Raw genomic sequence first — 14442 nt, forward strand, 5'->3', positions numbered from 1 at the left:
ATTATGCAACTTTGCAAATGCATACTTAATCTTATTTCGTTTTATTTTTCCTAACACAATTGTCATGTAATTATACATTCGATATGCAATTCCAAAACGGAAAATGGATCATTTGTCCGAATATTTTTAAATCACGGTTCAAATGGACGAGTAAAAAATAGTTTGAGTGAAATGGCCAAAAAAAATAGTAAGGATGAAACTTGATACATCCTGTGTAAATTAAAAATAAGAAAAAATATTTGAAAATGGGCACGATGAAACTGGTTACATCCTGTTTATTTTTACATTTTTGTCCATTTAAACAGTATCAAAATCTAACTGTCCATTTCACCCAGGAATTGTTGATTTTGGTCTTTTTAACCAATTTTGTGATTCCAAAATAACATTTCTGGCGTTGTTATGTAGTTGATAACATATGTATGCCAAATTTCTGGTGAATGAACTGTATATCTGGCATCTTATCGACCTTCAACTGCCGTGATACTGACATAATTGTTTGAGCAGCCACTTGTCTCTGAATCTCGCTTATCTGATGATGCTGGGAAAGTATATGGAGGTTCTTTTGGAGATGGACGATCAGTTTCACTGATAAGCATTTGATCTACTTCAGTCATTGTTGGCCTATCTATTGCTCTATTCTGAACACATAACAGACCGATATGTATACATTTCTTCACTTCTAATGGAGAATATAAATCACCCAAAGTCTCGTCCACAATCTCTGACCATTTCCCTTCATTCCAAAGTCTCCAAGTCTAAAAAACAATTTTCAAATTATGTAAACTAATAATCCACACAACACACATTAATCTACTGAAGAGTACGTATACAAATACTTACATGAAGTAAGAGGTTTATAGGTTTTTCAGGATTGTAAAAGCTGTTATTTCTCTTACTGCTGACAATTTCTAGAATCAACACTCCGAAACTAAAGACATCTGACTTTTCCGAAAATGTGCCTCCCATTATATACTCTGGGGACATGTAACCACTGCATTTGATCATAAAGACATGTTATATAATATATAGGTATTTGATCATAAAGACATGTTATATAATATATAGGTAAATAAAAAGAAACATTTAATTTTTGACAGGACAATTATGGATATATGGAGCTCACAATGTACCAACGACACGGTTTGTTTCCGCAATAACTTGGTCACCACCAAATATCCGTGCCATTCCAAAGTCTGAAATTTTTGGGGTCATGTTTTCATCCAATAATATGTTACTGACTTTGAGGTCTCTATGAATAACTCTTAAACGAGAATCACGGTGAAGGTAAAGAAGGCCCCGAGCAATCCCTCCAATAATATTGAAGCGCTTATTCCAATCTAGTTGTGTTTTCTTACTTGGATCTGTTGCCAGTACACACATTCTTGGATTAGCTGTGAAAATTGATTCGTAATGGAAGTAACATGTATGTAGGAACAAATTAATTTGAATGGAATTTTGATAGTGTAGCTTGCTGGTTTGACAGCGAAGTCGAAAGAAACAAACCAAATAGAAATGCGTCCAGGCTACTCTTGGGAATGTATTCATAAATTAACATGTATTCTTCTCCTCGAATGCAACAACCCAACAATCTCACAAGGTTACGGTGTTGAAGTTTGGAGATCAATACAACCTCATTCTTGAACTCTTCAATACCCTGTCCAGAGTGTTTAGACAGTCGTTTCACTGCTATTTCCTTCTCGTTTTGCAGTTTACCCTAAAAACCATCCTCCATATATAGTGATTAGAAATGTCCAATAAGTTGTTGACAGGCTCATATTGTTACAATAAGCAAGAACATGTAAACTTACCTTATAAACTGGACCAAAACCTCCTTCTCCCAATTTATTTGTCGAACAGAAGTTGTTTGTAGCATTGGATAAACAAGTGTAGTTAAATATTTGCAATTCCTGTGTTTCTCCTTCTGTTTGACCATTATCAAATGAATTATCTGGAGTGTCATTGTAGGTAGACTTGGATTTCATCAAATCTGTAACCACTCCTTGGAGTCCTTTCAATCTTTCTGGGTATTCACGAACAAAGAAATGTGAGCTTACTGGTAACAGTCGATCAAACAACAATGATGGTGTTGTTTGATGTGATGCAGTATCATCAATTAGAAAAAGAAGAAAAAGGTATATCTACCTCTTTTATGAGTCTTATTTCTCTTGAACAGATAAATGTAGCCTAAGACGCACATGATAGCTACCACCAAAATAGAAACAGGAACGACGATCTTCCAATAAGCTATAGCCTTTCTCTTTCTGACTGAGAATTTCGAAGACGTGGTTATGTGTCAGCACTAGATGAAGGTTATGATGTGTTTTCATCAAAATGTGATGGAATTAAAAATCATAATAATGTCATTCCTACGAGCCTCCAGTTCAGTGACTGAACAATGAGTCCATTAAGGGGTGGGTCATTACCTGCAGTTATAGGAGCAGCTAACTGGAGGTAATTGTTATCGATGTTCCACTTGAGAGACCAATGATTTTGCACATTCTTGAGTGTCCAATATGCCCATCCAAATGAAGCTGATCCATACACATCTAACTGTGCTCTACCAAAGTCTTGATATTCCCTCTGAGAGTGATCTCCTTTTCCATAATGGTTCACCCATTCCCCTGTATTATTTTCCAGGAAAACACAGATCGACTTCAGCTTTTAACCTTGCTATGCACAAATTACCTTTCCAACAAAAATAAACTATCTTTCTTCCAATAAAGCCTTACCAATAAACAACAATGGTCCATCAGAAGTGTTTAGGGAATTCATTTCGGTTTTCCTGGAATTATATATTTAATTGATATTCTCCTGTACGGTCATATTTTCGAAGGTACTATCGGTATTATAGTAGTGCATGTCCAATACTGCGTTGGATTTACCAGTGTTGGCACGATAAAGGTTTATTGGTTCTTCAGAGCTCAACTGACACATTATTACATAAGCTTTGGATGAATGTTTCCTTACAATGTTATATCCGTCATTGTAGTACTTTTGTAACACATCAAAAGAAACATTGGGATCATTCAAAAGATCAATCCCCAAAAGAGATGTATCGTTTCCGTACCTGAAAATCAAAGATGGCATGCTCATTAGGAGCAGACAGAAAGAAAATAACCGAGAGCTATAAGCAATTGTCAATATGTAATTATGACTGTTGTAAGAGTAGGTATAGCTTGAGATAGCCGAGCAATAACAAGTTATAGCTAGAGATAAACATATGTACTTGGTAGCTAGGAATTCTATAACTTCAAGGGTTTTCTGGATATTATCTGATTTCGTCCAGTCAATAATATCATCACGACTAGAACTGTGGTCCCTTCCATTTTGGGAACCGGGAGCTGCGTGAAGGTTGATTATGCATTTTATCTCAAACTCCCTACAAAACAAGTTTCAGTTAATGTTCAAATAGTAGGAACGAGGATGACAAGAAATTGGGAAAGAGAGACCCACTTTGCCCATTTGAAAGCATTATCCAGAGCTGCCAAACTCCCCCCAACATAAGGAGCTGGTGGATTGGGATCTTTGGCAATCCACCACCCAACAGGAATCCTCACGGTGTTTATATCGTGTTTGCTAAGATACTCAAAGTCCTCTCGTGTAATGTAGCTATTCCTATGATCCTGCCATTCAAATAACATAATTAAAGATCACTGAAATTCTATCTTGTCCCCTTTCATCTAATGGTTTATACCGCATTCATATTCTCTCAACAACCGCTAAGTCATAACTTTTCATTTACAAGCTAAGAATGCATTACTACGGAATAACCATGCAGGTAATTAAAAGCTAATGTTACTTCAAGTATTAACGTAATTTTAGAATCCCCTGAGCTTAAAATTGAGCTTGAAATCAAAAGCTATAGGACTCTTTCTTGATGTTACTTCAAGTATAAAACAGAAGAACCTTCCAAACACTATTTAATGATCCTAACAAGATCTCAGCAGTTAGTCTTACGGAGATAGGTTCTGTTATGAGATTAGGCTTCCCTTCTTCGAAGACAGATTGTCAAGGAATGTTCATAATGGTTTAACCATTGAAGGTGCGGAGGAGTACTCTCATAATTTGAACAGTGGGGTTTCTGTTTTCACAAAATTGGTTAAAAAGACCAAAAACAATAATTCCTGGGTGAAAAGGACACTTAGATTTTGATACTGTTTAAATGACCAAAAATTTAAAAATAGCTAGGATGTAACCAGTTTCATCCTGCCAATTTTTAAATATTTTTTCTTATTTTTAATTTACAAAGGATGCATCCAGTTTCATCCTTGCTATTTTTTAAGTTTAAGCCAGGATGAATCTAGTTTCATCCTTGCTAAGTTTTTTTTTGTCCATTTCATCCATACTAATTTTTTCTCGTCCATTTGAATCATGTTTTAAAAATATTTGGACAAGTGACCCATTTTCCGTTCTGTTTTTTAGTTCGCAGTTCAAGACATGTTTTTATTAGATACGGGAACCTTCTTCTCTGGTGGATCTTTTTGTGTTATTAGAACTTCCTAGTTCTGTAGTATTACTGTAGAATCCTACTTTAAGGTAGTTTCCAGAGGCATGCAAGGTAATGACAAAATAGTGATACATTATTAAGAGTTAATTAGTGTTTGGGTCCTGAATTTTGGCATGGTAGAGGATTTGGGTCCTAAGTTTGTCCAATTTTGAGTTTGGGTCTTTAAAAAATCGGTTACTAGTTCTTCTAAGTTTCTAGATCCCTCCAAAATCATAATAACATCAACTCTTATTTCACATGATAGGTTTTATATTTTATTTTCCCCTAATATAACCCCTAATATATAATAGTGTTGTTTACTGATTTTGGAATTTTGAGTTTTTGTTTAGTGATTTGATGAAATCGATTACTTGTTTGTGTGTTGATTTAACAAAATATAGGTTTTCAATTTTGGAGGTGCGATTTTAAGGTTGCAGAGGTTGTACAAAACGTTTTTAAGGACCCAAACTCAAAATTGGACAAACTTAGGACCCAAATCCTCTACCATACCAAAATCTAGGACCCAAGCACTAATTAACTCCATTATTAATCCTTTATCATCAGTAGGATAATAATGCACTTGCTGCATTGATATTAATGGTAATAATTAGAATCTAATATTAATGATGATTAATAATTAATGTTAGCTGTTAATGTAAATGATTATGGAGTCTTCATTTTCGGGATCATTTTTTTTTGAGAGATAAGGTTTGTTAAACAAGAAGAAAAAGAAAGTAGGTTTTGGTGATTTGTTGAGCTAATAAATAATTAAGGTTTGTTAACATAAAGGTAAACTTTTAAACGAGGTTGAACTACTAGATAATTAAGGTTTTTAGTAAAGAGGCGGACTTTTAAACGAGGTTTAATGTCCTTTTTCTAATTTGAATTTGTCAGAAAAAATTGGAATTTTACAACCTAAATCTACTAACCAGATGAATGGTTCAGCTGATAACTTGTCAGCCGAACCTTTTTTTTTTTGAAAATATATCTAGGTTCGGCTGATAACTTGTCAGTTGAACGTAGGTTTCAAAAGAAAAAAATTTGTTCGGCTGATAAGTTATCAGCCGAACTTCACTCTGTAACTGACGAATTTAGGTTTAGCTGACAAGTTATCAGCCAATCTTCACTTTGTGACGGGCGAATTTAGGTTCATCTGATTCATATGAAAAATTTGACAGCCGAACTAAGTGTGTTTTTTAATAAAGTGAAGTTCGACTATGATTTTCATGTTTAATTTTTAGTCGAACTATTCTTCTGAAACATAGAAAAGCGAGGAACAAAGATCACGGTTCCATCATACAAATCTAAAGCTTAATCTCTTTGCGCGACACTTCACACGACTTATTTTTAATTAACCCAATAACGAAAATTTATGGGTGATAAAAACATGTAAAATTTGATACTATTTAAATGGACAAAGTAAAAATAGCCAGGATGTCAACAGTTTCTGTTGGAATTTTGAATAAAAATATGAGTTAGTTAGTTAGTGTGAATGGATGTGTCCACTCACTTAAACCTTTTCAATATGTAGTGTCTTATCCCAAGGGATGTGACTCTCCACGAAGGGTTGTGACTCTTCATTAAAAGACTTCTCCAAGAGTCACCTCTAACCTTTATAAACCCCAGTCATTCTCCATTGCAAGTATGCTTTTAGAGTCATAAAACTAGTACTAGAAATTTAAGAGTTTGCACGTGTCTTCAAGAGTTAAAGAAGAGTTTATGCTACATTTATTCGCGTTCGTTGTTCGGTGTTATCGAAGTGCTGCGAAAAACATCGAGGTATTGTTGAATGTTGGAGACATATGCCGCTAAATCTGCAACAACATTATATATAGGGCATAAAATGTCTTAAGCTAAGAGATTACTCGCCTCAATACAGCCAAGTAAGTTTGTTTAAGTTTTGTGATTGATCATCTTCTTCTATCCTTCTTTTCTTGTGTTGTTGTTGGTATTACGAAACGTAATACATGTTACAAAGAGTTGTAACGGATCGATAGATAATACACGAGATGTATTATTGGAGAATCGGTAACGAAGATATTTATCCAACAGTTTCAGACTACCCATTTTCAAATATTTTTTTTTAATTTTAATTTACATCAGGATGCATCCAGTTTCATCTTCGCTATTTTTTAAGTTTAAGCCAGAATGAATCCAGTTTCATTCTTGATATCTTTTTGGTGTCCATTTTAACCAAAATAATTTTTACTCGTCCATTAGAACCACTTTTTAAAAATATTTGGACAAATGATCCATTTTCCGATAATTAATCACAGACGAAAAATAAAATCAAGAGGGTTTGATTAATGATTAAATTAGGTTAGGAATGCAAATCATTTTTGATTTGGTTAATTTAGCTTTATGTTTCAAGTTAGCTGAAAGGTATGTAATTAATTTAAAAAATTAATGGTAACTTAACCTACCCACTGCTAAGACACCCCTTATAAACCTACTCTAGATAGGAAAACGGTTTTGTCTCAAAACAACTTTCTTATTTCATGTTGGGCTTTAACTCTCATTTTCTTTTGTGAAAACTACAGTCACACCCATTTTTCAGATTTTTCCTATTGTGAAACCCACGCCCAGAAATCTGAAAGTGCGCACCCATATTTTAGGAAAAAATTATTCTCAGACCCAAAATTACTGAAATTAAGTTTTACCGGTTCTTTCTCCTCTGATCAGAATTCCACAACGACTCAATCAAGAAGACGAAAGACAAAAGCGAAGATTTAGGGTTTCGTCAAACCAACCCAGAGATTCGAAATTCAAATTAGGGGTTTTTCCTGTATTGATTGATTGATTTCTGGGGAAAAAAATTGATCGAATCAAATCAAATGGATTCTTCTTCTTATTATTATTTGGGAATCAGATGTGGTGGATCGATTCTGAAATCATCTATTGAGTCATCTTCATCATCTTGTACTTGCCTTCATTTTCAGAATCATCAGCATCTCAAATTTAATAAGCAGCAACAGAAACGTAAGCTATTTAATACACTAGTCCATTCATGAAAATCAAACTGAATGGTAGACTGAAATCCAAAGAGAATTTCAAAAAATTGGCTATAAGAACAGAGGGAAACATAACTGAATAGAAAGACGAAGACAGATGTAGGTAGGAAACAAAATTGAATAGAAACAAGGTTTCATAACTTGTTATGCACCTACAATAATATCTACGTAACATGTTATGCAGTCATGAAAGTGGATGCATAACCTGTTATGCATCCGAAAATATGATTGCATGATGCATTATGCATCGAGAAAATTGTTGCATAATCCGATATGCATCGAGAAAATGGATGCATAACCTGATATGCATCATTAAAATATGGCTGCATAACGCATTATGCATAAATTTTTTCTTCACGAACTAAAATCAACCAAACATTGGCTATATAACTTGTTATGCAGTCGAAAAATGGTTGCATAATTCGTTATGCATCTGCATAATGTGTTATGCATCTTTTTCGGAGACTGCATAATGAATATGCAATCAGTTTTCGAAAATTTTCCCTAAAACAATGATCAACTCCGATTTTTTTTTGTGAAAAGCAAAAAATTGATATTGTTGTTTGTACTCGTTGTGTAGCTCTCTTTAAAAGTTTTCCAACGATATAAAATTTGTAAAATTTCAAGACGCGAATTTTTAGATATGTTATATCCAAGTTGCGTTGCCAATTATACCCCTGAAAAATTAGGATACATAACGAGTTATCCCTGAAAAAACAATATGCATAACAAGTCATGCAGATGCATATACCGTCAAGTAGACAAATTTTAATAATTTCGGATAATTATGGGTGTCACAGAAATATTTATGGGTGTCACGATAGACAAAATTAATTGTGGGCATGACAATGAAAATATTTTTCTTTTGGCCTAATTTTCCCTTGTCCGCCTAGTACACACATCTTGTGCGCCAACTAATATTATTATTTTTGCCGATTAGCTTTTGCCGATTAGAAAATTAAAAATAAAAGGCAAGGGATTTAAGAAATTACAGTAAGCACTTTTGTTGCATTTTCTCGTCCATGCCCATTGGAGAGCTGGTACTCTCCTTGCATATCTCCATGTTTAGTCATCACAAATATGGCTGCATTACCATCAGTAAATCCTGAAGTCCCAACGAAGTCCGCTTTGAGTTCATTTCCAGACGCCTAAAATAGTCACAGTATTCAGGCATGAATTACAACAACCGAATGTCAAATCAGAAGTTTAAATTCCCGAGAGTATCATACCTGCAAATATTTACCGCTGGAGTGTTTAATAATAACTCGATCAAAACTGGATCTTTCAATAGTAAATGTTCCATTCAACGACGGTAATATTGATGTTGCGGTGACCAAGGCCCCTTGTCCATTACAGGATAGAAACTGTCCGTCCATAGTACGAAACTGATAAACTGATTCATTAACCCTCCATAACTGCGACAGAGAATAGTTGCACGATCTCACACATGCATCTCAACATATATATGTTTGGGAAATTTAATAAAATACCCATTAGAGGAAATTTGATTGGTAAAATGGCCACCTTTTTCATTATAAAATAAAGTGGAATTATATAAATACCCATCTTTTTCATGATTTTGATAAATGCCCTTATCCAACAATAATTATACCCATTGTCTTCTAAAATGTACTTCATTTAATTTTGAATCACAGAAATGCTTTTTCAGTATTAATAAAAGTTTAGATGAAAAGCGTTTTATTTATTATCTCACTTGGTGGTGATGGTGGTGGTGATGCCGACAATGAAGGTGGTGGTGCCATCAGATTTTGGGATCAACTTTTGTTGTTGACACCAGATTTTAGTGTCAACTTGGGTTGTTGACACATAATTTTGACCTAGCTAATTTTTGATTTTTCAATTTTGGTAACAACTTGGGTCGTTGACACCAGATATGATGTCAATTTCGGTTGTCGACATCAAAATGTGGTGTCAACTTCGGTTATCGATACAAAAATATGGATCAACTTCGGTTGTCGATATAAAAATCTGGATGTAACTTATTTCTAAATTTTCAATTTTGTTATCAACTTGGCAACAACATGGTGGATTTGCAGGCGATGGTGGTCGCGATAGCAGTAGTGGTGTCGGTGGCGATGAATGGTGGAGTTGTGATGGTGGAATGTTGGTGATGGTTGTGAAGTGGTGGCGGTTGTGATGGTTGTGGAATGGTGATCGTGGTGAATTGCCGTCGGTGGAGTTTGAGACGGTGATAGAGTGACGAGATAAAAAATAATTATTTTTTGAAATAAAGAAAAATGCCATATCTAATAGATTACCATAATAATTTATTTCAGTTTATATATAACATAAGGGATATATTTATAATGTGATACAGATATTTTTGAAGGATTCAAATCTAAGGATATTTAATTAATATACTCTAAAATAAATGCCCATGCCATTAGAAAAATTGTGAGACCCTCTAATTTAGTAAAATCCGTTGGACTTGGTCAATTCTCATTTAATGATAAAGTAGAGTGCACGTGCGCTGCACGTCTGTTGACAATAGTCTTTTTCATACGTTAATTTACTTTGTTGAGTGAAAGGAAAAGAGTCTTTTTCGTACGTTAGTTTACTTTGTTGAGTGAAAGGAAAAGAGGAGCGTTAATGGAGAAAGAAAGATGGACGGGCATTTTAGGCAAGTAACGAAAAAAGTCATACAAAATTAATTTCCACAATCCAACGGTTCTGGTTTTAAGGATAGAAGATCCAAGGACTAATGTTAGTTAGGTTGTTGACTTTTCAATTTCCATGTTCTCATTAAAAGTGGGGAGATTTTGACGGGAAAAATTACAAATCAGCCAGTAACTAATGAACGGCTCGAGATGAACTCCGTGGATGTATTTGGTAAATGATTAATTGTGTTTGGTGAATAATTAATTGTGTCTCTTATATGTGTTGTTGATGAAGATTATTCACATGGGATGTCTGGTGACTGGTTAATTGATTTCTTCGGATTGAAATTAAAAGTAACATCAAAAGTTTTTTTTTAGCATCTGGGTGGGGAAGCACTAGGGTTTTGTACTGGTTCGATACTTAGAGCATCCACAGTCATGGAGTCGACCAAATGCCAAATAGCAGACCAAAAGCTAAAAAAAATTGGCATTTTACACTGAGCAACCACAGTCGTGGAAGACTATTTTTAGTCAGGCGGAAGTATAACAAACGCCCCAGTTCAGGCGCACTTTTAATGACCGTCCCAGTTCAGGCGCGCTTTTAATGACCGTCTCATTCAGGCGCATTTTTAATGTCCGCCTCATTCAGGCGCACTTTTAATGACCGTCTGATATCAGGCGCATTTTTAATGTGCGCCTGATTCAGGCGCACTTTTAATGTCCGTCTAATTCAGGCGCACTTTTAATGATCGCCTGATTTCAGGCGCACTTTCAATGACCGCCTGATTAGTGAATTTACATAAATATTAGCCACTAATCTTCTTCTAATAACGTATTAGCCCACTAATCTTCTTCTAATAACGTATTAGCCCACTAAACGAGTGAATATACCAACGTCCCATTGGGGCGTACATTAAAGCAACGTCCCATTGGGACGTAAAATATACCAACGTCCCATTGGGGCGTACAATATAACTACGTCTGTGTTGGGGCGTATGTATTACATGCGTTTGGTTAGGCGGAGTTTATAGATGCGCCTGATTCATACGTTAATTATACTTCCGTCTGATTTCATACGGTCACTAAAATCTCGTCTGCTTTCATATGCTATTAATACTTCCGTCCCACTATATTTCGTTTAGTCTGGGTTAACGATCACATTTGGTCTCAAACCCTAATTTTGGCGATCAAATTTGGGTTTGGTCCCTTCCGTTGCGGCATATTTTGAGACCAAATTTGAGTTTAGTTCCCAAATTTGGCCGTGACTGTGGTTGCTCTTAGGCTTTAACTAGGTAGTGATCCCATCATTAGCACGGTTTAACTAGGTCCTAGTAGTACGATTCAAGGGATTCAATATTTTTTGCTATTTTTAATTTATATCAGGATGCATCTAGTTTCATCGTCGTTATTTTTTAAGTTTAAGTCTGAATGAATCCAGTTTTATACTTATTATTTTTTTGGTGTCCATTTTACCCATACTAATTTTTACTCGTCTATGAGAACCATATTTTAAAAATATTTAGACAAATAACTCATTTTCCATTTTGCTTACCTATATTAGAACCATAGCCAAGAAAAATGGCCACCCAGTGCTTGGCCCAAGGAATACACAAGCAGTTCTAAAAAGAAATATTAAACTTATGTGACTTTCTTACTCCGAAGGTTTCCCAATCATTGGCTTCGTCTATGTCGACAAAGACTTCTGCACCTCCTCCATACTTTGCACTCACATACTTCTTAGACTTCGAAGACTGGAACCGAACCTTAGTTCCATCCTAAATGCACCCAGAAACCCGAAATTCAAAAGAACTTAAGCAAAATCACACAAAAAAATCGATCACACCATAAAGAATACTTACAAGCATATCTCCATTGGTGATGTTATTAAATAGTGCAGGTTTCATCCATCCTTCAATAACCAACCAATTACCCAAGCTCACACCTCTTACTTTCCCACCTTTCACTCCATCCACGGCGCACAAAGCTGAAATCAAAGAACAAGCTCACTAATACCCATTTCTGAAACTGAAATAGCAACAAAAAAAATCAAGGAAAAACACCCCGAAGAATTACAGTAATGCGGTTTTTGGATGATTTCATACCAGAGTTTGCGCAAGAAAGGCAAACAAATGAAAGTAGGAGCCATTTGCAAGAAACAGATTCCATGAGAAATATTGGAGGAAGGAAACACAAGATACATGGTAAAAGAAGAAGCTGAAGAAGACTTATATAACAGTATAATGTAGTGCAAATGTAGTACTGCACACATATACCCTGCTTGACCCATTAGATAAAAGACTTTGAAAAGTATGAGGCTAATGCTATTAGCTGTATCACTTATTATGTAGTTATGGTAGGTCATCTTTCTCCATAAAACCAAGGGACAAACGCACATGCAACGGACGTATTCTCTACTAGTTTTGGTAGTACTAGAAGTGGCAGTTGGTTTTCAATGATGCTACGTTGACGCGGTTTCTACCGCACCTCAATCCTGAGTGAGAGAGCTCCTGGGATCCGCTGGAATTGGTAGGGGTGGGTATATGGGTCTCATTGAAATTTGTGTGGTGCGGTATTTTTTTGGCGGGATTGAGGTGCGGTGGACTAAGCATTACTGGTTGGTTTTTAGTTATGGTAGGTCCTCTTTCTCAGGACAACTATGGCAAATCCTCTGTCATGATGGAGTATCACTGAGGGCAAGTCCTTTGTCATGATGGAGTACGATTAAACGCAATGATCATTGAGTGCGTTTAAGGCATGTATTTGTGGAAAATTTCACAATTAATACCCCTTAATAATTTCTAGATCTAAACATAAAAATGATGATAAGAGAGCTAAAATTGTAAATGGACACAAAGATTTTTTACACCGTTCGATCAATGTGATCTACATCCATGGTTCTTCACTATGATTGTTAGAATTACATGAATATTACATTTAGAATCTCCATTGATGGATTTTTTGGTAGAGCTCTAGATCTAATTTTTGGGGAAGAAGATGATAAAGAAAATAAAGTCTCTCTCTACAAAAAATGTGTCTCTCCCTCTTTTCTCTCTCCTGCCTTTCTCTTTATATAGGTGTTTACATAGTGGATGACAACTAATAAAGCCACTATTTTCGGATCTAACGTACGATGTTCTCACACGCTTATGTTGGGTCTTCTCGCACGTGCTTTTTAACTTCGCTCAGCTTCCAAACTTTAATCGGGACTTGGTGATGTCATCAGACTCATCATCCGGAATATACTATGTGCGAGTACGTTCCCCCCCTTATAATAGTACCGCTTCGTATGATATCTATGGGTGCGATATTTATCCCCTACATTTTGCCTCTTTTTTCTTGAATATTGCTTGAAGAGCGATCTTAGAGAAAAAATCAGTCTTGTTGTAGTTGTTGGAAGGAGACTCGTTGTGTTGGCGTAGCCTTAGATCTTTGTTGTTAAAGGAACGAGCGAAAGAATACTAATCTTGAAAAGTACGTACTTGCCTCTATTCTTTTGTGAAGTTCCAAAACTTTGTTGTTGTTGGTCACAAGTTCTTGAAGGAAAGATTCAGTATTTTTAATTTTGCCTCTGCATACTTGGTGTTGGAGTAGTTGAGATGATGCTGAACTTGTGCGAGGATCATGTTGTTTGAGGTTGAAAATTGGTTGTTGATGTTGAACGAATTGAAGTTTTAATGCATTGGTGCTTTGGAGATTTTGTTGAGCTTGAGTATGCTTTGTTTTATAAAGATGATGCTTCGTGGATTGTTGATGTTGGAGGCGTAATGAACTACTATGTGTGATTTCTGTGAGATAACTTCTAATTCGCATGCTCCATTGTTGTTGAGGATTCTTGTTATTCATGAGCGAATGTCTTCTTTGGAGATGAATCTGACTGAGAAACTAAAGAACATCAAATATTTTATTTGTAGTCCATGATCGCCTTTGTTCTTTAGTTATGAACGAAGAATTATAGATGAAGATCGGGATGCTTTGATTGGTGAGGTTGATTGTGAACTTGTGCTTGAGCTTTGTTGCTTTCGGGTTGATGAGCTTTAGCCATGATTGATGATAATGTTGTTGTGTAATATTTCTCTCTTTGAGTTGTTGGTATCGCTCTTCATTCTTGTCTTTCCTCTGCCTCATCTTTTCTTCTCATGTAGTTGTATAATGGTTCCAAGTTGTTGATGCGAAATAGTTGAGCGAAATAATTGCACACTCCTTTGGTGATGTCATCTTGTTTATTGTGCCTCATCTTCCTGCATAGTATTGATTCCTTTGTGCTTTATCATGCGACATTATTACATAAAAGTTTGGAAAACAATTGTGCGACTATAAGGATCATGTG

At 35.5% G+C, this 14442-nt stretch overlaps 2 protein-coding genes across 2 annotated transcripts; both read right to left on the bottom strand.

Annotated features, from left to right (window-relative positions):
* Window positions 1-268: 268 nt before the first annotated feature.
* On the bottom strand, window positions 269-2912 carry LOC113286717 (G-type lectin S-receptor-like serine/threonine-protein kinase At1g11410). The gene is made up of 8 exons (XM_026535314.1): window positions 2730-2912; window positions 2424-2621; window positions 2143-2265; window positions 1809-2020; window positions 1504-1714; window positions 1124-1361; window positions 841-991; window positions 269-755 (listed from the first exon to the last, which is right to left on the bottom strand). The coding sequence occupies exons 1-8, from the start codon at window positions 2770-2772 to the stop codon at window positions 459-461; spliced, it is 1473 nt and encodes a 490-aa protein (XP_026391099.1). The 5' UTR covers window positions 2773-2912; the 3' UTR covers window positions 269-458.
* Window positions 2797-12423, bottom strand: LOC113290346. Its single transcript, XM_026539958.1, has 7 exons — window positions 12218-12423; window positions 11975-12099; window positions 11771-11890; window positions 8727-8912; window positions 8490-8645; window positions 3454-3623; window positions 2797-3379 (listed from the first exon to the last, which is right to left on the bottom strand). The coding sequence occupies exons 1-7, from the start codon at window positions 12279-12281 to the stop codon at window positions 2797-2799; spliced, it is 1404 nt and encodes a 467-aa protein (XP_026395743.1). The 5' UTR covers window positions 12282-12423.
* Between the last annotated feature and the right edge of the window lie 2019 nt (window positions 12424-14442).

The sequence above is a fragment of the Papaver somniferum genome, chromosome 6 (genome assembly GCF_003573695.1).
Source record: "Papaver somniferum cultivar HN1 chromosome 6, ASM357369v1, whole genome shotgun sequence".
In the NCBI taxonomy this organism is placed as follows: Eukaryota; Viridiplantae; Streptophyta; class Magnoliopsida; order Ranunculales; family Papaveraceae; genus Papaver; species Papaver somniferum.

Excerpts from the sequence above, each read along its gene's own strand:
- LOC113290346 (XM_026539958.1), bottom strand. The coding sequence starts at position 12,281 with ATGGAATCTGTTTCTTGCAAATGGCTCCTACTTTCATTTGTTTGCCTT. Across the intron at positions 12,100-12,217 it reads CCTTTCTTGCGCAAACTCTG|CTTTGTGCGCCGTGGATGGA; the intron begins GTATGAAATCAT and ends CTTTGATTTCAG. Across the intron at positions 3,380-3,453 it reads AATGCTTTCAAATGGGCAAA|GGAGTTTGAGATAAAATGCA; the intron begins GTGGGTCTCTCT and ends CTTGTTTTGTAG.
- LOC113286717 (XM_026535314.1), bottom strand. The coding sequence starts at position 2,772 with ATGAATTCCCTAAACACTTCTGATGGACCATTGTTGTTTATTG. Across the intron at positions 2,021-2,142 it reads AAATAAGACTCATAAAAGAG|AAAGATTGAAAGGACTCCAA; the intron begins GTAGATATACCT and ends GTGAATACCCAG. Across the intron at positions 1,715-1,808 it reads GTTTTGGTCCAGTTTATAAG|GGTAAACTGCAAAACGAGAA; the intron begins GTAAGTTTACAT and ends GATGGTTTTTAG.